Consider the following 24,900-nt stretch of genomic DNA (forward strand, 5'->3'; position numbering starts at 1 on the left):
AAATCCAGGCAAAAATTCCGCACACAGGTAATCCAAAAAGCAGCAGATCAAGCAGATCACAAAAAACACAGCCCACAAGCAGGGGAAGCAAATTGCTGCAATCCATTGGATACAAATGTATTTCATGTGTATGCAATACATGCAGAATTAGGGCCAATCGGAGCCTGTCATTTTAAAAACTTTTTTTTAAATTTCCCTCCCTCATGATGTCAAAACGCCCGACGTCCCGCCGCCGACACTGCCGCTCTGCTCATCTGATTGGCGCACAAATCCCGGGGGAGAGAGGCTGGAGTACCGCTGCGCAGCGTTGATTGCGCATGGGATTCCACAAGTCAAGGTAAATGGCTGATTTCACTACCCCGACCTGAGCTTGGGGTTACCGCTCGCAGCATTTTTTTTCCTACCCCAAGCTCAGGTCGAGGTTACCGCCTGGGCGGTTAATTTTAGTGCTGGCATTCTTCAATGAGTGTATCATTGAGCAGAGACAATGAAATGGTAAAAACTTAGTAGATTAAAATATAAAACTGTGAGATATTTGAAAGTCTTTTTTCGGAGAAGGAAAGATGCAATTGTTTATCCCATTAGTTTTTCACCTCAGTATTCCTTTAAGCTGGGCATAGACTTATAGCTTCCATCCAATGTGGCAAAACAATCGATTCCTTTCTGATGGTAAACTATTCAAAATGGAATCCGTTCCTACCATACACAGCACATCAACTTTCAATAGATTCTAGCAGATAAACTATTAAAAATCGGTAACTGCAGCGTTGCAATGTTATGGCCTACCGATCGACAACCACTTATGCCCTGCCCCTGATCAATCTAGTATAGTCCATCCTGTTCAATCAATACTTTTGATTGTCTTTTTTTTTTTCGGGGGGGGGGGGGGGGGCAAAATTGAAAGTTAAATTTGACATTTTGGGGTGATCAGTGTGTGGATATTAGTCTTGCTTTAAATAACTATTGCACCACAACCTTTAATTTAGCTACTTTATACAACAATAAGAGCTAAAAATGTAACCAAAGGAATTCAGTTGTGACTGTTCTGTTGAAGGCTTTTACATTACAGTTTTGCCATAGTTTGTTTGGTATTTTCCAAACATTACTTTTGGCATTTGTTTGCAGAGCTGTGGACCCTGTAAAGAGAATAATGAATGAACTATTCATTTGGAACATGCTTCTACAATATCAAAACAAAGCACTTGGTATTTTGTAGGTGGATGGTCTAATATGCATTTGTGGAAGTGGGAAGAGCCTGGAGAGTATATGAAGTCTTCCTACACTTGGCTGCCTTCTGGCCTCTGCATGCCTGTCCATTAACCCTAGTATGCAGAAGATAAAGGACCTTGCTAAGATGAAGTATAAACATATGTACAATTTCCCAAAGAAAAAAGCCTTATCAAATAATATCTAAATAGTTAAAGTATTTTAACTAGCTGTGTTAACATGCTCTTACTCCAGATTCCTCTAGTGTTACCTCAGGTCACTGCACAGTAGCTCTGACTGTTTTTGTATAAACTGCCTTTTTTTGGCTCTCCACTATTACGGTCCTCGGACACTAGCTTTTCACTAGCAGTATTATCCCTGACCGAAAATCAAATGAGAAAAATTAATAGTTTTACTGCTGTGCATAACTTGATATTTATCAGAACACTGCTATAGCTAGTCCTGTGTTTCGCAGTGCAATCTAGAGCTGTGCAGCCATCAGTTGCGCTCTTCTCTTCTGGCAACCCACCTGCACTCTACTGGCCTTTCTTGATCTATGTTCAAGCAATATTTGATAGAAAGAACCTAACGTTTTTTAATACATTTTAGTTGGATCTGTTTTATTAAAAACGTCTTGTGTGCTGGGAGTGATTACTTCATACCTTGTAAACCAGCATCTCTCAGATGCCTAGGATTCCACCTCCCCGTGGAATGAATGTCGTTGCAGTAGGCCCAGCAAAACAATTGCTGTGCTAAGGGATACAATAGGTTTTGCTTCCTGCTTTGTGGAGACTAGTAAATTAATACAACAGAGAGGAGTATTGTGGCTGTCTTTTACGTCTAGCCACATTCTGTTGCCATTTCCAAAGAGAACCAGAGGTGAACCTAAAGAAATAAAACATTAGATACTTGCCTAAGGGAAGCCTCTGTCTCCTCCTGAGGCTTCCCACGTCTTTCGGGAGACCAATGCCTCTACCCGGCACCCACTTGAAGATTGTGCTCACGCTCCTCTTTATGCACGAGAGTGGCTGTGCTGTTCCCGCATGGCTCTAACTTCGCAAGTGTACTCGTACGGGCAAGGAACAGCCACCATTGTGTATTAACAAGAGCACGGCCATGTAACACATTCGACAAGCTTTGTCGGATATGTTTCAGGGGTCAACATGCGGCAATGGTGTGTGCTAGGAGGACATGGGAAGTCTCTTAGGATCCAGAGCTTCCCTCTTAGATAAGTGTTCATTTATTTTTTTGGATTATTTTTTATTGCACCTTGGGTAAACTTTAGAGATATTACCTTCACTTAAAGGGAAGGTTCAAGCAAAATAAAAAAATGAGTTTCACTTACCTGTGGCTTCTACCAGCCCCATGCAGCCATCCTGTGCCCTCGTAGTCACTCACTGCTGCTCCAGTCCCCCGCTGGCAGCTTGCCGACCTCGGAGGTCGGCGGGCCGCATTGCGTACATTTTTACGCATTCCCGCTAGTGCAGGAACATTAACGCATACATTTTATGCATTACTGGTTCAATGCGTAAAAAAGCGAAAGTCATTTTCCATGTATTGGACTACCAAGAGTGAGCTGCAATTTTCAATGATTCTATTTATTTAATTTTAAACCTAAATAATTACCGTAAATGAAAGAAAAAAAAATCGCCATATTTTGTTTAGGACAGTAGTAAAGTCTGGTGGGCAACACTTCGATTGTAAGTTTACTACAAGTGGTACACTGATCTGCTGTGTTCCAGTGTGCATGTTCTTTGAATCCTGCCTTTAAAGCCATGTGTATCTCCTTCTACACTGCCTGCAATTTATTATGATTTTTTTAAAGTGGTTTTTTTTTTTTTTGCATCCCAAAGCTTCATACACTAGTTTGTTATCAACCAAGGAGGAGGGGCAGAGTGCAGACTCTGCTCCCAACTGTTGCCCGAGGGATCGAGTCCCAATTTCTGCCAGGTGACAGACCTTGTACAAAAGCTTAATAGTTCACAGGAGAGCTGGCCTGTCAGAACCACCTCTGCTGAGAATCTAGCATGTGTACAGTTGCCCCTAATCCTCCTTGGTGCCATAAGCCAGCAATCTCCCTGGTGGATAATCTTGGCCTGCCACTGGCCAAAACCATTGTTCTCTTACTCACTTTAACAGCTATCCTACTCACTGCATAGCAACAGTGCAGTCATCAGCCTGGAAGTTGGCAACACCTCTGTACAGCCGTGGCCCACACTGTTACCCCGAATTATCCATTCCCAATTCCTGGCAGACGATAGTGTGAGAGAGAGTGTGTGTGTGTGTGTGTGTGTGTGTGTGTGTGTGTGTGTATATAAGGCTACAATAGGGACATGGAGAAAATGTTCTTGATTGTACTGCTGCAAAACTTGCCACAAAACATTCAGCTCTTGTGAAAGGGAAACGTTGAGCTAAGTCACATTTGTGCACACAAGGAGAGACTGGCTGGTGCCAAGTATGCAGTTCAGGCATATTCTGAATCATGTCTTAATCCACTGGCTGCATATTCATTGTAGGTGTGAGTCACATACCACTGAAACCAAAAGAAAAACACAAAAGCCAGGCAGTTGGCTTTTTATAGGGTAATAAAGATATAAACCTCCATTTCCCTGTCGCCACAAATTTTCTTGAATTCTAGTTTGCTGCGTGTTGCACTTCTTATATTTGTGTTTTTTATTTTTTCCTTTATAGACTATTAACTCAGCTGTTGTGCAGCTTTTTGTTTCGGACCGAAATTCCACATGGATAAAGAAATGCTGTGGAGTAGTTTGCCTGGTGAAGGACAATCCACAGAGATCCTATTTCATTAGGATATATGACATAAAGGTAAGGCATCTAACCTTCCTTCCAGTATCATTAACTTATGTGTTTGCCATTTGCAAATAAAAGGATTTTGATCTGCATGTACCAGAAATAGGCCAGCTTCAGCAATTTAGTAACATTCTTCAGCTAATTCAGATGATTGTCTGCCCACTGCATAGCCTTTAAGAAATATGTTGGCACTTCCAGACTTTAGTACTTCTTTCCACTTCCTTGTTCAGTGCCAGTTTACATTTTCCTTATGAGAAACTCAAAGCCAACAACTCTAGCAGAATAGGTCTATAATAAGTTTGTGTCATCTGACCATTAACCAGGTAAATGGGGAAAATGAAAGAAAATAATAAAGTCTGGTAATTGTTAATTAAAATTTACAGGTATTTTGTATTTATAAAGCGCCAATATATTTTTCTTGGCTGTTTAAGGCTCTTTTTCCTCGAGCATCGGCCGGGGAGGGGTCTTTGGGGGGGGATTCTCCGCTTATCAGGTCAGCAAGCCCCTGGTCAGCGACCAGGGGCTTGCTAGCGGTTGGCTGCCATGCGGCTTTTTTATGCTGCATGGTAACACTGCAGGTTGCCACTTGACACGTGTAGTGTTATAAGCATTGCATTTCGGCTGTATTTAAATTGCAAATGAATGGCAGCCGTGGGACGCAGACGGGAGGATGAACTGCTCAACGAACAAGCAGTTCAGATGTCCATGGAAATGAGGCCTAGGTGCTTCAGAAAACAGGACTGTATTTGATCCAGTGGGTTGAATAGCTCAGAGAAGCTTTTTTTTCTGTATATTTTTTGTTTGTTTTTAACTCTTCCTGTACTGGAAAACAGTGAGACTATTTTCTTTGCTACTAATTTTCCATTTTTTGGTTGTACTACACATACAATTCATTCTATCATAAGTTTTATTTTTGCTTCAGGTTTGCGGAGTAGGGTGTTTTGTAAAACTCTGAGGCTGGCATTCTCACACAAAGAAACCTGGTTGGGTGTAGCAGAGAAGTAAAATCTTTTAAAGGTGTCATCAATTAAATTATGCCACCCCCAGTACTACTTCGGGCTTGCTCCAGCCCCTGGCAGCCGCTATGTCCCTCGCCGCAGTAGTTCTGTCCCTTCGCAGTACGCTCCGGAACACACGGAGGTGATTGACAGCGGCGCTTGCGCAGGGGCAGTAGAGGACTACCTGGAAATCGGCCTGTGCACCGTCTGGGAACGGGGGCCAGCTGAGTTGCGGCAAGGGACATAGCGGCTGCCAGGGGTTGAAGGAAGCCCCAGGTAAGTAGTACTGGGGGTAACATACTAATGACTTCTTTAAAGAATCAATACAGTTTTTAAAAATTGCAAAATGTTATGATCTGCTATAAATTTGTATCCCTTTGTTGTTGCCCCTTGCAGTAGGTAATCATTGTCAGACCTGACTGGTTTTAGACCGTTCTCCGTGTTTACTTTCATCTTTATATAACCTCTCCCTAGAAAGGATCTATATAAGGATCCCTGCCTGCCTACTTGCTTGCACAAGTGTTTTTGAAAGTGGAAAAAAAAGTAAAAGTGTCATTCTTATGTTTATCTTATTAAAGTAGGTGATGAGTGTAGTGCTCATCTGTCCCCATTTTTATGTTGATTAAAGCCTCCCACATAAAAAAAAAAAAAAAAAACCTAATTTAACATGAAAATAACATCAGGATGATGAAAAATATCAAGCAAATACTTTTTGCATAGCTGGACGAGTTAATATTCACCTGTCACTAGTTTTGTTAGTTGAATCATGCAAATTGCTATTCACTTAAATCAAACGATTGCAGCCCTTAAAGTGGACCTGAACTCAGAACATCCTCTCTACGTTAAATACATACAGGGTGCATTTCTCTGTTTTCTTTCAGTCCTTTGCAAGAGTTCATGTCTACTTTTAAGGGCTAATTTCCAAGGGCAGCTGAACTGTGGGCTCAGCAAGCAGTTACCAGGCAGTGGTGAGCAGGTGCCAGGCAGCAGCAAGCAGTTGAGAGGCTTTTTAGGGCTCAAACCCACTAGCAGCCTTTTCTAAGTGCTAGTGATTTGAAAAAGCTCTTGCTAATGAAATGCTGTGGGGGATTTTTTGAAAATCTCATCCCTCGAGTAGGATCACACCCATAGCATTACATTAGTCAGAGCTTTTCAAATCACAAGTGCTTAGTAATGTACTGTTAGTGGGTTCCAGGTCTTACTGCCTTACTGTGGAAATAGGGGCCTAACATTAGCAGTTGATGTAAATGAAAGGTGTGGTTTACCATCAAATTCTGGCTATTCTGATTGAGTAAATGCTAAAGGTTCACCAGAGATTCTCATCTGTATGGAAGTTCTAGACACGTTTTAAACTTATTTTATTTTAGTTTTTTTCATTTTAGTAAACCAGCAGGTCAAACATACCTGTGGCAGGAGAAAGATACAACCAGTAAGAGCATATTCAATGGAAACAATGAAAACACCTGTAAAATTTCCCTTCAGAAATAGCACCCCTCCCACCATCCTTCCCTCCCACGATCAACCATTGCTGCAGATCAAAAACTTAAAGTCTATGACCCAGGATAGAGAATGAACATCCAAAAAATATCACGAGGACACTTCCAACGTGCCAAGAGAGCCCTGAAGTTGAGACATGTAATACCAGCCAGTGTATTTGAAATGCTCCATTAAATCATCCTTTTTCTTTAGTTGTAAAGGAGGCTAGTAGGAACTGTTTCCAGGTTTTAAAAAGATATTTAGTGCGTTTCTCTCTTTCTCTTTGTGAGCCAGAACATCCAACCTGTCTAGATTGAATAGGTGAGTTAATTCCTCAGTTGGTAATGAGTGGTAAATCCATTTTTTAAAGATGACTGTCCTGGAGGCAATAAAGATGTGAGGCATGGGACCTAGGCCTTGAGAAGATGTACGAGACTTCTCTCAGATGTCTGATTGGTACCATATAAATTAAACAGTAAGAGAATAGGGTCCAGTTCTAGCTTTAGTTTACACAAATTGTATACTTAATCTAGCACTTTGGTCCAGACAGGGGTGAGCCTGAGTTGCCTGGCACCTGGGTGCAAGATTTTCTCTGGCGCCTATGGGAGTGGTTAAATTCCCAGCGCCCAACCACATAACCACACCCATGTCCTGCTTAATCACACCCACAACTTCCACCTCTTTACGCATGTATGTGATACCCCATTCCTACCCCTCTTCCATGGGCTTGCTCCTGGCTGGCTTTGGCTGCCTGCGAGTCTGCTAGTCTCTGGACTGACTCAGGCTGAGAGGCTCTGCGAGTGCGACGCAGTCACACACTACGTATTTATGGCTGCCTGCGGCCACCCTACTCGCTCTCGCTGTCGTCGGCTCCTTCCCCCGCCAAGCCCAAGGGTGAGGTGGGCTGCCACTGTTGCCAACCTTTCACGTTATTTTTTTACTGACAAATACCTAAAAATTTACTGACAAGATTATTTTTACTGACAAAATTTCCCCACTAAATGCACATAAGATACAGCTTTTCCCCAGTAAATGCACATAAGAGACAGCGTTTCACCAGTAAATGCACATAATGACAAACAGCCAGTGTCCCCAGTATATGTAGCCAGCCTGGACCCCCTTTAGGTAGTAAGTGACAGGGACCCCCTTTAGGTAGTGAGTGACAGGGACCCCCTTTAGGTAGTGAGTGACAGGGACCCCCTTTAGGTAGTGAGTGACAGGGACCCCCTGTAGGTAGTGAGTGACAGGGACCCCCTGTAGGTAGTGAGTGACAGGGACCCCCTGTAGGTAGTGAGTGACAGGGGCCCCCTTTAGGTAGTGAGTGACAGGGGCCCCCTTTAGGTAGTGACAGGGGCCCCCTTTAGGTAGTGAGTGACAGGGACCCCCCCCCCTCTAGCCGCCGCCGCTCCCCCCCTCACCTTGCAGTGTCAGACCTCAGGATCAGCGGAGACCCGACCAGTAAGAGCGGGCGCACCCGCTCTATATGCGGAAGTGATGTCACTTCCGCATATCAGTGCGGTGTGCTAGGTCCTAGTGCCCGCACTATTGGTCGCCGCCTGATTGAGGTCTGGCACGGCTAGAGAAGGGGGGGGGGGAACGGCAGGTAGAGGGGGTGAGCGGCGGTCGGGCGGCGCCTGTCAGAGACAGGCGCCTGGGTGCAATGCACCCGCCCAGGCGCAGCCCTGGGTCCAGAAAACCTTGATGTGTGCACAGGCCCACACACCATTACGGAAATCTTCATTTGGAAGATGACATTTAGGACATTCAGGAGTGCAGTGTACTGGGGGATTGGTATACTTTATGTTGAACCCATACACTTTATGGATACATTTGAAATGTGATTCCCGCCAATTTTCCCAATCGTCGGTTTCCTAACTACCTCTCATACCGACAGGTTTTATTTTTTTAAATTTTTATTTATTTTTTTTCTTATTTTTATTTTATTGAATTTGTCTCACTTGGATATTAGTCAACGTGTCTTCGGAACTAGTGAGCGTTCTGTGATAACTGCTACATTTTTACTTGTAAATTACTTTTTAACTTAATGCCACACACCTCGTTCTGTGGTATTTTGTGAGCGGTCATTGTACACGTTTTAATGTATATATTTTTTCATTATCTTGTTTCCTAGGAGGGCCGTCAACTGTACGAACAGGAGCTTTATTATAATTTTGTATATAATAGCCCAAGGGCCTATTTCCACACTTTTGCTGGTGATGTAAGTATAATTGCTTAATAAAAAAAACCCAGTAAAATCGCCTTGTAAAATGTTTCTTTTTTTTTGGGGGGGGGGGTTGTTTGATGGTAGATCATGATCAGAGATTACTTTCAATGAGAACTGCATGACAAAATTGTTTTATTCCAACATACCCAGGAGAACCGTATTTTTTTTTTTTTTTTTCCCAAGATTGGGAAGACGTTCTCTAGTGTCTTATACCTAGTACACACTATACAATTTTCTGTAAGATTTTCTGTAATGCTGGGTACACACTATGAGTTTTTCTGGCGATTTACCGTCAGATTATTTCCAACATGTCTGATTTGATTTCTGAGCATTTTCCGATCGATTTCCGGTAACTTTAATAGGAAATCGATTGGAAAATGCTTGGAAATCGATCAGAAAGCAAATTGGACATGTTGGAAATAACAGATCTGACAGTAAAGCGGCCAGAAAATCTCAGTGTGTACCCAGCATAAGATTTACCAGCCAGATAACATGTTGGAAATTATCTAACCATCTATCTGCCTAGTAATTAAAGAGACTCTGAAGTCTCAAAAAAAAGCTTCTTTTTATTTAAAAAGTGTTTAACCTAATAGCCCTAACTAAACCGTCGCATTCCCGCCGCTCTAATCTAACTAAATACCCCCAAACTCCCTGGGGGGCACTCCGGGCAGCGCTTCCGTGTCAGGCCGGGCTATGAGCTGCAGCCCTGCCTCACACGCGTCTGTCAGCCCGGATCGCCGCCTCTCCCCTGCCCCTCTCAGACTTCCTTCGCTGAGAGGAGCGGGGGAGAGGCGGAGATCCGCCGCTGACAGACGCGTGTGAGGCAGGGCTGCGGCTCATAGCCCGGCCTGACACGGAAGCACTTAGGGCAGCAAAATCCATGACCAAGAAAGTCGTGGATTTTGCAGGGGAGGGGGGAGTTGGGGGGCATTTAGGTAGTTTACAGCCGCGGGGATGCGGCGGTTTAGTTAGGGCTATTAGGTTAAACACATTTCTTAAATAAAAATGTTTTTGTAGGCACTTCAGTGTCTCTTTAAGCATTGTTCTACTCAGCAGGAGATAACCAGAAGAAAATGCACCAGAGATAATGACCAGTCTCTGCACCAGAGATAAATACCAGTACTTTACAGAAAATAATCTAATTACAGAAAAATGTTACAGAAAATTGTATGGTGCATACTAGGCATAATGCTGTGAATACACGTTACGTTTCTGTACCGTGTATAGAGCCGCTTGCTCGATTCCCGCTCGACCCCGTGCGCCTGAATCGATTCCTGCTTGTCCCTGCGCGCCCGCATCGATTCCCGCTTGTCCCCGCAGGCGCTTTCTTATCTACCGCTTTGTTCTTTTGTCCTGCCCGCCGGTATCAAGCGGGGTATCAGACACGTCATATCAATCAAGCCATCAGCGGCTTGATTGATAATAAAAAACGTACCGTGTATTCACAGCATAAAAGAAGCTTCACCCCTTTGACTTTAGAGCATGTTTGTTCTTTTATTGTGATGGATTGCTAACAAAAAAGGAGCTTGGTTTACTTTACTTACTTTAACATTGCCTCATTATATCTGCTCCAGTCTCTGGAGCTACTGAATATGTACGCATACAGTTGTCAGGTGACCTTTTGATTATATCGTTTTGTGTTTTTTGCATGCTATGTCTTCATAGGTTTACTTTGCTTTTAGGTGAGAGGGATATGGAAGCTGCCATTATTTACTTCCTTTTAACCACTTAAGGACCAGGCTGTTTTTCGCTGATCTGTGCTGCGTGGGCTCTCCAGCCCACAGCACAGATCAGGATAGAGGCAGGGCGATCAGACTCCCCACCCCCACCCCCTTTTTTCCCCCACTAGGGGGATGTCCTGCTGAGGGGGTCTGATCGCTGCCGCTCTGTGTGGCCGAGCAGGGGGGGGGCTCCTCAAAGCCCCCCTCCGCAGCGATTCCCAGCCTCCCTGTCCTTCCCTCCCTCCCCTCCTTCCTATGGGCGACACAGGACGCCATCCTGCGCCGCCTCTGATAGGCTTCAGCCTATCAGATGCCGGCGATCCCCGGCCAATCAGAGGCTGGGGATCGCCGATCTCCTTTACGGCGCTGCTGCACATGGGATTTCTTCCCCGCGTGTTTACATTTAGCCTGCGAGCCGTGATCAGAGGCTCGCAGGCTGTTCAAGGAGACACCCTCCGTGAACTGACATGGAAAGGCCACTCGAACGAGTGGCCGTTTCCATGTAAAACCACTTACGACCTGCCGCCGCCTATCGGCGTTAGGCGGTCGTTAAGTGGTTAAACAATACCTGTTGCCTTGCAGCACCGCTGATCTATTTGGCTGCAGTAGTGTCTGAATCACGCACCAAAAACAAGCATGCAGCTATACTTGTCAGTTGTAACAATCTTGTCAGAAACAACTGATCTGCATATACTTGTTTAGGGTATATGGCTATTAGTATTAGAGGCAGGGGATTAGCAGGGCAGCCAGATAACTGGTATTGCTTATAAGGAAATGAATATGACAGCCTCCATATCCCTCTCACCTCAAGGTCTCTTTTAGTGTCATGCCACTTTCATGGGGAATCTATTCTCTTCTATACAGTGTTTACATTGTAAGAAATTTGATATTTTTTATTGCAGCAGCCCATCTCCTTGTAGAGCTTGTGAAACAAGTGATTGCAGTCAGTTCCTGAGAAGTACAACAGTTCTGGAGTGGCACACCTTGCCCATATGTTGGGTACTAGACCAGGGTGCCAAGCCACCAGTCAAAGTAGTAGCAATGAAGTCCGGTCAGCACACCTGTAGTCACAATGCAGTGTTCAAGGTTGTATGCCTGCACTTTTCTGAAGAAGGGAACCCCTTGTGGCCCCAAACAATTGTCAAACAACCTTGTATTGACTTATGGAATAAAACGGAACACTGCATTGTGACTACAGGTGTGCTAACTGGACTTCATTGCTACTAGTTCTTGAGAAGTGGGATCTGGGCATTTCTGCATACATTCTGGGATTATATATGCAAATAAAATGGGAGACACAGAATGCAGATATGCAATAGGCAGTTTTGAACAGGAGAAAATGGCAGTATTGAAATGAAAATGCGGTTTGCTTGCTATAGTTTTAGTTTATATATAGATAGCGCTCCGCTTCTAATCATATATCGCATTCCTCAATTGTTGATACGTAGAAAGATCCCCTTAGGGGCTACACTCACCCCTCAGGTGTGACCAATGCCAGATTGGTCAATTAGCGCTTGTTGTTCTCCTTGGCCGACTGCCTGATCTTTGGATGTGATGTCTTCACTGTATAGGTTCCACTGTTCTATTGTGTCGATGTTCCTCAGATGAAATAGTCTCACATAGCGTGACTCCATAAATTAAAATCACTAATTTATTATAAGTGGGTACTCACAAACATGTAATCAATACAGGGCTTAGAGTATTGACGGGCTCTCCCCTGTGCCTCTCCGGATAGGCTCGCCGGTAAGCTCCGTCAACGCCTCTGTAGTCCTTCCTGATCGTCCTGTTGGCTCCTTCCTACGCGTTTCGTCACGTACGCGTGACTCATCAGGGGCGTCCGGAGAGGCAGGGGGGAGAGCCCGTCAATGCTCTAAGCCCTGTATTGATTACATGTTTGTGAGTACCCACTTATAATAGAGTGCTTTTAATTTACGGAGTCACGCTATGTGAGACCTTATTTCATCTGAGGAACATCGACACAATAGAACAGTGGAACCTATACAGTGAAGACATCACATCCAAAGATCAGGCAGTCGGCCAAGGAGAACAACAAGCGCTAATTGACCAATCTGGCAGTGGTCACACCTGAAGGGTGAGTGCAGCCCCTAAGGGGATCTTTCTACTGATCAAGAATTAAGGAATGTGATATATGATTAGAAGCGGAGCGCTATCTATATATAAACTAGAGACTGAATTTGGGTATTTGCTGGACCCGGAATAGAGCGCACACGCAAAGAGGGATCGCGCTATTCTGAGCGCCCAGATCCACATGGACTTGTGAAGATTTTGAACTTTATTAATAGTATATTCTTAATAGGCCGGTTGGGCATTTTATCTCTAAATAGTTGTAGCGCTGTACACTATATACACATTTGCTATAGTTTTACAATTCCAATTTTACGACTTACTGGGGCAAGTTTGTTGACGAACTGGGAGGCAACCGAGACTAAGAGGAAATCGCTCAGGCTGGAGGAACGGAAGCCCCAGGTATGTATATATTTTGTTTTCTTACAAACACCTTTTTAGGTACACTTTAAAGGGAACCCGAGGTGAGAGGGAAATGGAGGCTGACGAATTTATTTCCTTTTAAATCGCATTGCCTGGCTATCCTGCAGATCCTCTGCCTCTAATGCTTTAAACCATAGACCCTTAACAAACATGCAGATCAGTTGTCAATGACAAATCTGACAAGATTAGCTGCATGCTTGTTTCAGGTGTGTGTGATTTAGACCCTCCTGACCAGAAAGATCAGCAGGACTGCCAGGCAACTGGTATTTTTTAAAAGGAAACCAGTATGGCAGCTTCCATAGGTCTCACACCTTGAGTTCCTTTTTAACGGGTGCTGTTGCATTACAGTGTTTGAGGCCTCATTCACAGCGGGACATTGTGGAGCTGCGTTATAAACTCTTATAACACAGCTTACCGCACTGCAATGCTAATCCTATGGGGCATTCACAGTGCGAAGTTGGCGTCATATTGTAACATGTAGCGTTATGGTAATGCACTGCTTGCAGTGCGTTACCTCTAAACGCACACAATCGTGGTTGGGGTGTCTTGGCACCCTATGGGAAAAAAAAGATACAGGAGACAAAAAAGGGAGCCCGATAGTGCAGTATGTCAATAGTAGGTATGTGGAGAAATCAATTGATTGAAAGGGCTACTCACAAAGGAGGGTTGCAGGGGGCAACCGACCACAGGAAGCAGGTGGAGACCATAAACCCGACTCCACTCGGGGTGGTCCTGGACGGACCTGGTTGCGGTCGCTCTCTTAGATGAAAAAGGATGCACAAAACATTAACCGTGGTAAAACGGGTGTTCTGTCACCACCCCAGCGTTAACCACTTCCCGACCGCTGTATTGACATTTGGCGGTCAGGAAGTGGACCCCGCAAGGACCGCCGTATTGACAAATGGCGGCGGTCCTTGTAGGGGCATGGGCAGAGCGATCGCGTCATCCGTGACGCGATCCTCTGCCGGCGCCTGTCTCCGCTCACCCGCCGCAACATCCCGCCGGCCACACGGAAGCGCCGGCGGGATGTTAACCCGACGATCGCCGCATACAAAGTGTATAATACACTTTGTAATGTTTACAAAGTGTATTATACAGGCTGCCTCCTGCCCTGGTGGTCCCAGTGTCCGAGGGACCACCAGGGCAGGCTGCAGCCACCCTAGTCTGCACCAAGCACACTGATTTCTCCCCCCCTGCCCCAGATTGCCCACCCCCCAGACCCCTGTTGGCACCCAATCACCCCCCTAATCACCCATCAATCACTCCCTGTCACTATCTGTCAACGCTATTACCCCCCCCCTGACCCCTCCTGATCACCCCCCCCCCCCACCCCTCAGATTCTCCCCAGACCCCCCCCCCCCCCCCCTGTGTACTGTATGCATCTATCCCCCCTGATCACCTGTCAATCACCCCCTGTCACTGCCACCCATCAATCAGCCCCTAACCTGCCCCTTGCGGGCAATCTGATCACCCACCCACACCAATAGATCGCCCGCAGATCCGACATCAGATCACCACCCAAGCGCAGTGTTTACATCTGTCTCCTCTAAACACCCACTAATTACCCATCAATCACTCCCTATCACCACCTGTCACTGTTACCCATCAGATCAGACCCTAATCTGCCCCTTGCGGGCACCCAATCATCCGCCTACACGCTCAGATTGCCCTCAGACCCCCCCCTTATCAATTCGCCAGGGCATTATTTAAATCTGTCCTTCCCTGTAATAACCCACTGATCACCTATCAATCACCCCCTGTCACTGCCACCCATCAATCACCCCCTGTCACTGCCACCCATCGAACAGCCCCTAACTTGCCCCTTGCGGGCAATCTGATCGCCCACCCACACCAATAGATCGCCCGCAGATCCGACATCAGATCACCTCCCAAGTGCAGTGTTTACATCTGTTCTCTCCTCCAAACACCCACTAATTACCCATCAATCACCCCCTGTCACTGCTACCCATCAGATTAGACCCCTATCTGCCCCTAGGGCACTCAATCACCCGCCCATACCCTCAGAACGCCCTCAGACTCCAGCCCTGATCACCTCGCCAGTGCATTGCTTGCATCTATTCCCCCCTCTAATCACACCTTGAGACACCCATCAATCACCTCCTGTCACCCCCTAGCACACCTACCCATCAGATCAGGCCCTAATTTGCCCCGTGTGGGCTCCTGATCACTCGGCCAAACCCTCAGATCCCCCTTAGACCCCCTTCCGATCACCTCCCCAGTGCATTGAGTGCATCTATTTTCCCCTCTAACCACCCCCTGAGACACCCATCAATCACCTCCTGTCACCCCCTAGCACTCCTATCCATCAGATCAGGCCCAATACAACCTGTCATCTAAAAGGCCACCCTGCTTATGACCGGTTCCACAAAATTCGCCCCCTCATAGACCACCTGTCATCAAAATTTTCAGATGCTTATACCCCTGAACAGTCATTTTGAGACATTTGGTTTCCAGACTACTCACGGTTTTGGGCTCGTAAAATGCCAGGGCGGTATAGGAACCCCACAAACTGACCCCATTTTAGAAAAGACACCCCAATGTATTCTGTTAGGTGTATGACGAGTTCATAGAAGATTTTATTTTTTGTCAAAAGTTAGCGGAAATTGATTTTTGGTTTTTTTTCACAAAGTGTCATTTTTCACTAACTTGTGACAAAAAATAAAATCTTCTATGAACTCGCCATACACCTAACGGAATACCTTGGGGTGTCTTCTTTCTAAAATGGGGTCACTTGTGGGGTTCCTATACTGCCCTGGCATTTTAGGGGCCCTAAACCGTGAGGAGTAGTCTAGAAAACAAATGCCTCAAAATGACCTGTAATTAGGACGTTGGGCCCCTTAGCGCACCTAGGCTGCAAAAAAGTGTCACATGTGGTATCGCCGTACTCAGGAGAAGTAGTATAATGTGTTTTGGGGTGTATTTTTACACATACCCATGCTGGGTGGGAGAAATTTCTCTGTAAATGGACAATTGTGTGTAAAAAAAAATCAAACAATTGTCATTTACAGAGATATTTCTCCCACCCAGCATGGGTATGTGTAAAAATACACCCCAAAACACATTATACTACTTCTCCTGAGTACGGCGGTACCACATGTGTGGCACTTTTTTACACCCTAAGTACGCTAAGGGCCCCAAAGTCCAATGAGTACCTTTAGGATTTCACAGGTCATTTTGCGACATTTGGTTTCAAGACTACTCCTCACGGTTTAGGGCCCCTAAAATGCCAGGGCAGTATATGAACCCCACAAATGACCCCATTCTAGAAAGAAGACACCCAAACATATTCCGTTAGGAGTATGGTGAGTTCATAGAAGATTTTTTTTTTTTGTCACAAGTTAGCGGAAAATGACACTTTGTGAAAAAAAAACAATTAAAATCAATTTCCGCTAACTTGTGACAAAAAAATAAAAACTTCTATGAACTCACCATACTCCTAATGGAATACCTTGGGGTGTCTTCTTTCTAAAATGGGGTCATTAGTGGGGTTCCTATACTGCCCTGGCATTTTAGGGGCCCTTAACCGTGAGGAGTAGTCTTGAAACAAAAATGACCTGTGAAATCCTAAAGGTACTCATTGGACTTTGGGCCCCTTAGCGCAGTTAGGCTGCAAAAAAGTGCCAATCATGTGGTATCGCCGTACTCAGGAGAAGTAGTATAATGTGTTTTGGGGTGTATTTTTACACATACCCATGCTGAGTGGGAGAAAGATCTCTGTAAATGGACAATTGTGTGTAAAAAAAAAATTAAAAAATTGTCATTTACAGAGATATTTCTCCCACCCAGCATCGGTATGTGTAAAAATAAACCCCAAAACACATTATACTACTTCTCCTGAGTACGGCAATACCACGTGTGGCACTTTTTTGCAGCCTAACTGCGCTAAGGGGCCCAAAGTCCAATGAGCACCTTTAGGCTTTACAGGGGTGCTTACAAATTAGCACCCCCCAAAATGCGAGGACAGTAAACACACCCCACAAATGACCCCATTTTGGAAAGTAGGCACTTCAAGGTATTCAGAGAGGGGCATGGTGAGTCCGTGGCAGATTTCATTTTTTTTTTTTTTTTGTCGCAAGTTAGAAGAAATGGAATTTTTTTTTTTTTTTGTCACAGTGTCATTTTCCGCTCACTTGTGACAAAAAATATCTTCTATGAACTCACTATGCCTCTCAGTGAATACTTTGGGATGTCTTCTTTCCAAAATGGGGTCATTTGGGGGGTATTTATACTATCCTGGAATTCTAGCCCCTCATGAAACATGTCAGGTGGTCAGAAAAGTCATAGATGCTTGAAAATGGGAAAATTCACTTTTTGCACCATAGTTTGTAAACGCTATAACTTTTACCCAAACCAATAAATATACACTGAATTTTTTTTTCTTTAAATCAAAAACATGTTTGTCCACATTTTTCGCGCTGCATGTATACAGAAATTTTACTTTATTTGAAAAATGTCAGCACAGAAAGTTAAAAAAATCATTTTTTTGCCAAAATTCATGTCTTTTTTGATAAATATAATAAGTAAAAATCGCAGGAGCAATCAAATAGCACCAAAAGAAAGCTTTACTAGTGACAAGAAAAGGAGCCAAAATTCATTTAGGTGGTAGGTTGTATGAGCGAGCAATAAACCGTGAAAGCTGCAGTGGTCTGAATGGAGAAAAAGTGGCCGGTCCTTAAGGGGGGTAAAGCCCACGGTCCTCAAGTGGTTGACCAGTTCACCCCCAAGGGTTTTTACTCTAACGGACCAGAGCAATTTTCACTTGTCAGTGCTTCTCCCTTTTATTCCCGAATAACTTTATTACTACTTATCACAAGAAAATGATCTATACCTCGTTTTTTTCACCACCAATTAGGCTTTCTGTGGGTAGTACATTTTGCTAAGAATTTTTTTATTCTAAATGCATTTTAATGAGAAAAAAACAAAAAAATAGAAAAAAAAATCATTATTTCTCAGTTTTCAGCCATTATAGTTTTAAAATTAAACATTCTCGTGTGGATAAAACAAACACATTGTATTTGCCCAGTTGTCCCGATTATTAAACCATTTAAATTATGTCCCTATCACAATGTATGGCGACAGTATATTATTTTGAAATATAGGTGTTATTTTTCTGTTCTGTTTTTTTTGTTCTGGCCATAATTACAAGCCCCAATGTAATACATTAAAATTAATTTTCCCCCTTAAAATATATATTAAAAAAAGCTGAGTCCCTAAGGCAAGTATTTATTTATTTATTTATTTTAAGCTGATTTTTTTTTTTACAAATGTTTTCTTTTGGAGGGGGAGTGTTGGAAGTGGAATTTTATTAATTTTATTACTCATGTGTATGTACTTGTAAATGTATGTATTTTGTACGTGTCATATACTTTTTTGGCCACAAGATGGCGCTAGTGAACACTTGTTATAGTAAGTGTTCACTTTTTTTTTTTTTTACACTTTATTTAATTGTAATTACATTTCCATTTTTTGTGAATGGACGTAGCCGCTGTTCGCGGTCACGTCCATTCACTCCAGGCACTGCGATTGGGTAGAGGACCATTTGGTCCTCTTCCCCAATCCCTCAGCACGGGATCCTGACGGAAACGGCGGCCGTAGCGGCACGCACACGGCGGTAGCAGCGGCGGGAACGCGCAACTTATTAATACGTCATGTTGCCGTTAATAGGGTAAAGCATGACGTATTAATGCGTTAGGATGCCAGTAAATGGTTAATGTGCGTTACCACTTTTTTTTTTTTTTTTGCTTTGTAATGCTACGTTGTGACTTTGTTGCATTACAATGAGGCCTCAATTCTATTATTTGTATCAACTTTATCACCTATTATACTATGCCAATGCTATGTTTATATTGCATTTTTTTCTTCAATAAAAAATATTGAAATGAAAAAAATAATTGTTTCACAATCCGATATTGCCACCGTACACTGGTGGTAAACTGGGTAATAAGATGGACATATTTAGAATAAGTATATATGTTTCGTTCTTTTTTCATTTAAAATATATAGCCAATAAATAATTCTTGTAAAATTTGAAGTCTAGGTTGTCCCATCCACCATAAACAAAATATATAACTTTATAAATTGCTTTGGTCCATGAGGCTAAATCGGCCTCTAGATGTGACATGGTTAACCAGCAAGTGGATGAGTGGGGATCGGTAAGGCAGTGGCACTGATGCAACGGGAACGAAATGTAAATGAACAAAGAGGACAACTAAGGGCAAAAGCGCATTTGGTATGAATGCATTTGCTTCAGTTTTAATGTTGTTGATATTGTATGCTTAATTTGCAGACATGTCAAATTGGTCTTAATTTTGCAAATGAAGAAGAAGCAAAAAGATTCAGAAAAGCGGTTAATGAATTGCTTGCGAGAAGACCTAAAAAGCCTGGTAAGGATGTTTTTTTTTGTTTTTGTTTTTTTTTGTAATATTTGCCTTCATGTTGCTTAAAGCAACAAAAACAAACGTAAAAACATTTAACAAATTAGTAGTTACATTTTAATAAAATCTGTATGTGATTTAAATAAGAAATCCAAGAAGCTACATTTGTTTACTGTGTACAGAAAAAGAACACTACTTCATTCATACAAAGTAAACCATGATTCCCCTTGAAAAGCGATCACTCGGAAAAGATTGAAAATATCCCTTGGAATGTCCACGCTGTGGGCACGCTAGTGGGTGTTGCGGCGCAAGGCACTTGGTTGCCCTCCAATTCCCCAAACCTCCACCTCCCCCCTCCTCCCACCAATGCGGTTGTGATCCCATTAATTTATATGAATCGTACTGCAAGCCCACAATAGTGCAACCATGTGTTGCCAGCGTTCTTTCCAGCCGGGTGGCATGAAAAATTAGCTGGGTGGGGCGGGACAGGGAAATACAGGGCCGAAGCTTCCAAAGAGGCAAACTGGACAGTTGCCCAGGCTGGCTGGCGGCCCTCAGCCCCCCCCCCCCATTTGCAGTGCAGCTTTCTTTCCAGGGGGTGCCTGGGCATTCCCGCAGGGAGCAGATAGTGTCAGCTCATTGGCCCACTGATGACCTGTGTGTTCCCTTGACTGGTTCTGTCATGGCAGTTTAGTTGCCCTGAATTAGTCGGACAGATTACGGGATATTGCTGTGGCTTTTAGGGACTAGGTCTGACTTGCTAAGCAATTGGGGACTGCAGCAAGCCTATGGCGCTCTGTGTGATATCTCCTTAAAGGCAGCTAGTCAGAGGACCTCCTCCTCCCTCCCACCCCTCTCCCCCTCAATGCTCAGCTCCAGTTGCTGAAACTTTTGGCGTGCTACAGAAGCCTCCTCAGATCCTTTCTCACCATCCAAGAGACGGTTCAAGCTGTGGAATGGCTGAAGCCTAATGAATTTTATAGGAGCAGGGAAATTGCTTCCAAAACGCTGTCACAAATTGCTAGCGATTGAGCTTTCTAGTGGGTAGGGTTGCAACAGTATGAAATATGACGATATAAGTCTCAAAAATATCATGGCATTACAGTATACGGTATTACACAATTATTGCCTTGTTGCTAATCTTTTGGGGGGGGGGTGCTGAGTGACGGGGGACAACGGAGTAGCGAGGGAAACCAACAGGACCCTGCAGCTTCCCTCTCTTAAGGTATCTGATTTTGTACCCAAGCTTTGGGTCAGTTACACTTTAAAGTTAAAGTACAGGTCCTTCTAAAAAAAATTAGCATATTTTGATGAAGTTCATTATTTTCTGTAATGTACTGATAAACATTAGACTTTCATATATTTTAGATTCATTACACACAACTGAAGTAGTTTAAGCCTTTTATTGTTTTAATATTGATTATTTTGGCATACAGCTCATGAACACCCAAAATTCCTATCTCAAAAAATTTGCATATTATGAAAAGGTTCTCTAAACGAGCTATTAACCTAATCCTCTGAATCAACTAATTAACTCTAAACGCCTGCAAAAGATTCCTGAGGCTTTTAAAAACTCCCAGCCTGGTTCATTACTCAAAACCGCAATCATGGGTAAGACTGCCGACCTGATTGCTGTCCAGAAGGCCATCATTGACACCCTCAAGCAAGAGGGTAAAACACAGAAATTTCTGAACGAATAGGCTGTTCACAGAGTGCTGTATCAAGGCACCTCAATGGGAAGTCTGTAGGAAGGAAAAAGTGTGGCAGAAAATGCTGCACAACGAGAAGAGGTGACCGGACCCTGAGGAAGATTGTGGAGAAGGACCGATTCCAGACCTTGGGGGACCTGCGGAAGCAGTGGACTGAGTCTGGTGTAGAAACATCCAGAGCCACCGTGTGCAGGAAATGGGCTACAGGTGCCGCATTCCCCAGGTCAAGACACTTTTGAACCAGAAACAGCGGCAGAAGCGCCTGACCTGGGCTACAGAGAAGCAGCACTGGACTGTTGCTCAGTGGTCCAAAGTACTTTTTTCGGATGAAAGCAACTTTTGCATGTCATTCGGAAATCAAGGTGCTCGAGTCTGTAGGAAGACTGGGGAGAGGGAAATGCCAAAATGCCTGAAGTCCAGAGTCAAGTATCCAGTCAGTGATGGTCTGGGGTGCCATGTCAGCTGCTGGTGTTGGTCCACTGTGTTTTATCAAGGGCAGGGTTTATGCAGCTAGCTATCAGAAGATTTTGGAGCACTTCATGCTTCCATCTGCTGAAAAGCTTTATGGAGATGAAGATGAAGATTTCATTTTTCAGCACGACCTGGTACCTGCTCAGTGCCAAAACCACTGGTAAATGGTTTACTGACCATGGTATTACTGTGCTCAATTGGCCTGCCAACTCTCCTGGCCTGAACCCCATAGAGAATCTGTGGGATATTGTGAAGAGAAAGTTGAGAGACGCAAGACCCAACACTCTGGATGAGCTTAAGGCCGCTATCGATGCATCCTGGGCCTCCATAACCCCTGAGCAGTGCCACAGACTGATTGCCTCCATGCCACGCCGCATTGAAGCAGTCATTTCTGCAAAAGGATTCCCGACCAAGTATTGAGTGCATAACTGAACATAATTATTTGAGGATAAACTTGGAAACAGACTGCGCTAAAAACACACAATTTAATTAAACTTAGATCAGTTGATCAGTAAATTTTATGCTTGCATGCAGTTAAAATCAGGTATAAATGTCCATAAAAACAAATTCTTTGTTTTTATGGACATTTATACCTGATTTTAACTGCATGCAAGCATAAAATTTACTGATCAACTGATCTAAGTTTAATTAAATTGTGTGTTTTTAGCGCAGTCTGTTTCCAAGTTTATTGTTATATGATTATAAGGAAGTGGGGATCCCTTGTCAGACTAGCAGCATAGTGTTTGTTTGGCGCAACACTAAATTATTTCTAATAATTATTTGAGGGTTGACTGTTTTTGTGTTAAAAACACTTTTCTTTTATTGGTCCAATGAAATATGCTAATTTTGTAAGATAGGAATTTGGGGTTTTCATGAGCTGTATGCCAAAATCATCAATATTCAAACAATTAAAGGCTTGAACTACTTCAGTTGTGTGTATTTGAATCTAAAATATATGAAAGTCTAATGTTTATCAGTACATTACAGTAAATAATGAATAATGAATTTTATCACAATATGCTAATTTTTTTTAGAAGGACCTGTATGTTACGGCCAGAACCCGAAAATTTCCAATACCCCAACCGGCCAGCTATTGGTGCCTCCCCAGTATAGGTTAGCCAGGTAGGTGCCTTTCAGTATAGTTGCCCCAGTATAGATAGATATAGTTGTCCCCTGTATAGTTATAGGTGCCTCCAGTGTAGGTAGCTAGTATAGTTGCCCCCAGTATAGGTGCCTCCCACTATAGTGATCTAGTATAATTGTCTCAGTATAGGTACAGGTGCCTCCCAGTATAGAGTTAGTATAGTTGCCCCAGTATAGGTGTAGGGTGCCTCTATTGCAGCGGCGGAAGAGAGCCAGCAGAACCTACTCGCCTTTCTTCAGCCAGCCACACACGTCGTCTCTTGTTCCTAACAGGCGTTGTCACTTTAATAATAGCGCCCCCTGTGATGACATGTGGCTACGTTATCACAGGGGGCACTGTTACCAACGTGATGATGCCTGGGAGGAAGTAGATTGCAGCAGCATGTGGCGAAGGAAGGTGAGTAGGTTGTGCCTGCCACTGCGACCGTTCTCCCCCTGCCAATGCGCTGCTCTCGACCTGCCTCCCAATACCGGTAAAACGGGAATGTGCATGGTATGATTACCATGCACAATCAAACAGCGTTATACCGGGCAACCCTACTAGTGGGTTCCAGGCTTTACACTCTGCTGCTGACTCGCAGTATGGGAGAACTGAGTGCCCTGCCCCTCTTCATTAGTATTCACTGCTCTGGTGTCTGCTCACGCCTACTTTGCTTGTGCTGCCTATAAGGAGAGCCTGGACAGCCATGCGGTCACCAGAATTAGCTGGTTAGAGCACCCGGTTAAAGGATACCCGAACTGACATATGACATGAGATAAACATGTGTATGTACAGTGCCTAGCACACAAATACCTATGCTGTGTCCCTTCTTTTTCTTTCTCTGCCTGAAAGAGTTAAATATCAGGTATGTAAGTGGCTGACTCAGTCCTGACTCAGACAGGAAGTGACTACCGTGTGACCCTTACTGGTAAGAAATTCCAACTATAAAACACTTTCCTAGCAGAAAATGGCTTCTGAGAGCTAGAAAGAGGTAAAAAGGGGAATTTCTTATCAGTGAGGGTCACATTGTAGTCACTTCCTGTCTGAGTCAGGACTGAGTCAGCCACTTACATACCTGATATTTAACTCTTTCAGGCAGAGAAAGAAAAAAAAGGAACACAGCATAGTTATTTGTGTGCTAGGCACTGTACATAAACATGTCTATCTCATCGTGTCACATGTCAGTTCGGGTATCCTTTAAAAGGTCTTAGGGAGAACACTGGTTGTGATTCCTGAGACTGACACCGACTGAGTCAGAGTAATACTGCCTAAGCTGTAGTCACGTAACCTCCCTCTCTCTGGAACTCCAACATCTCTTTATAGGGCAACAAAAAAATACTGTATGTTGCACGCCTTGTGACTTGCACCCACCCGGTGGTGTTCTGAAATAGCAGTAATGAAACATTTAGATTTTTTTCTCATTTATTTAATAAAATAAAAATTTCATTAAAAAATGTTTTTCTTTAACAGATAAAAAACGAGACCCTCTAAATGGTAAGTTGTCATTTAACTCAGAATTTTTACTTTGCAAAATAGTAGGTTATGTTGCACAAGGAGATTAATTAGCAAGTGAGTTCAGTGTTCTTTTTTAATTTAAACTTCATTTGATTGTCTGACAGGCCCATTCTGTGGGTGCTAAATCACAGAATTGCAGTGGGATGTGAAAGTTTGGGCAACCTTGTTAATTGTCATGATTTTCCTGTATAAATCGTTGGTTGTTACGATAAAAAATGTCAGTTAAATATATCCTACAGGTCAGGAGATGCACACATTGATATTTGAGAAGTGAAATGACGTTTATTGGATTTACAGAAAGTGTGCAATAATTGTTTTTAAACAAGATTAGGCAGGTGCATACATTTGGGCACCACAAAAAAGAAATCCATATTTAGTAGATCCTCCTTTTGCAGAAACTACAGCCTCTAAACACTTCCTATAGGTTCCAATGAAGGTCTAGATCAGGCATGGGCAAACTTGGCCCTCCAGCTGTTAAGGAACTACAAGTCCCACAATGCATTGCAGGAGTCTGACAGCCACAGTCATGACTCATAAAGGCAAATGCATTCTGGGACTTGTAGTTCCGTAACAGCTGGAGGGCCGAGTTTGCCCATGCCTGGTCTAGATTCTGGTTGAAGGAATTTTGGACCATTCCTCCTTACAAAACATCTCTAGTCCATTCAGGTTTGGCTTCCGAGCATGGACAGCTCTCTTTAACTCACACCACAGATTTTCAATTCTATTCAGGTCTGGGTACTGAG

The 24,900-nt window shown here is 43.7% G+C and overlaps 1 protein-coding gene across 2 annotated transcripts in view; it reads left to right on the top strand.

Annotated features, from left to right (window-relative positions):
- Positions 1–24,900, top strand: part of WASL (WASP like actin nucleation promoting factor) — a 121,722-nt gene that overhangs the window by 53,125 nt on the left and 43,697 nt on the right. For both annotated transcript variants that reach the window (XM_068276375.1, XM_068276376.1), the window contains exons 2-5: positions 3,898–4,032; positions 8,623–8,709; positions 19,252–19,348; positions 24,113–24,136. In XM_068276375.1, coding sequence (XP_068132476.1) covers positions 3,898–4,032; positions 8,623–8,709; positions 19,252–19,348; positions 24,113–24,136 — 343 coding nt within the window. The remainder of the gene's footprint in view (positions 1–3,897; positions 4,033–8,622; positions 8,710–19,251; positions 19,349–24,112; positions 24,137–24,900) is intronic.

This window comes from Hyperolius riggenbachi, chromosome 3 (assembly GCF_040937935.1).
Source record: "Hyperolius riggenbachi isolate aHypRig1 chromosome 3, aHypRig1.pri, whole genome shotgun sequence".
NCBI lineage: Eukaryota > Metazoa > Chordata > Amphibia > Anura > Hyperoliidae > Hyperolius > Hyperolius riggenbachi.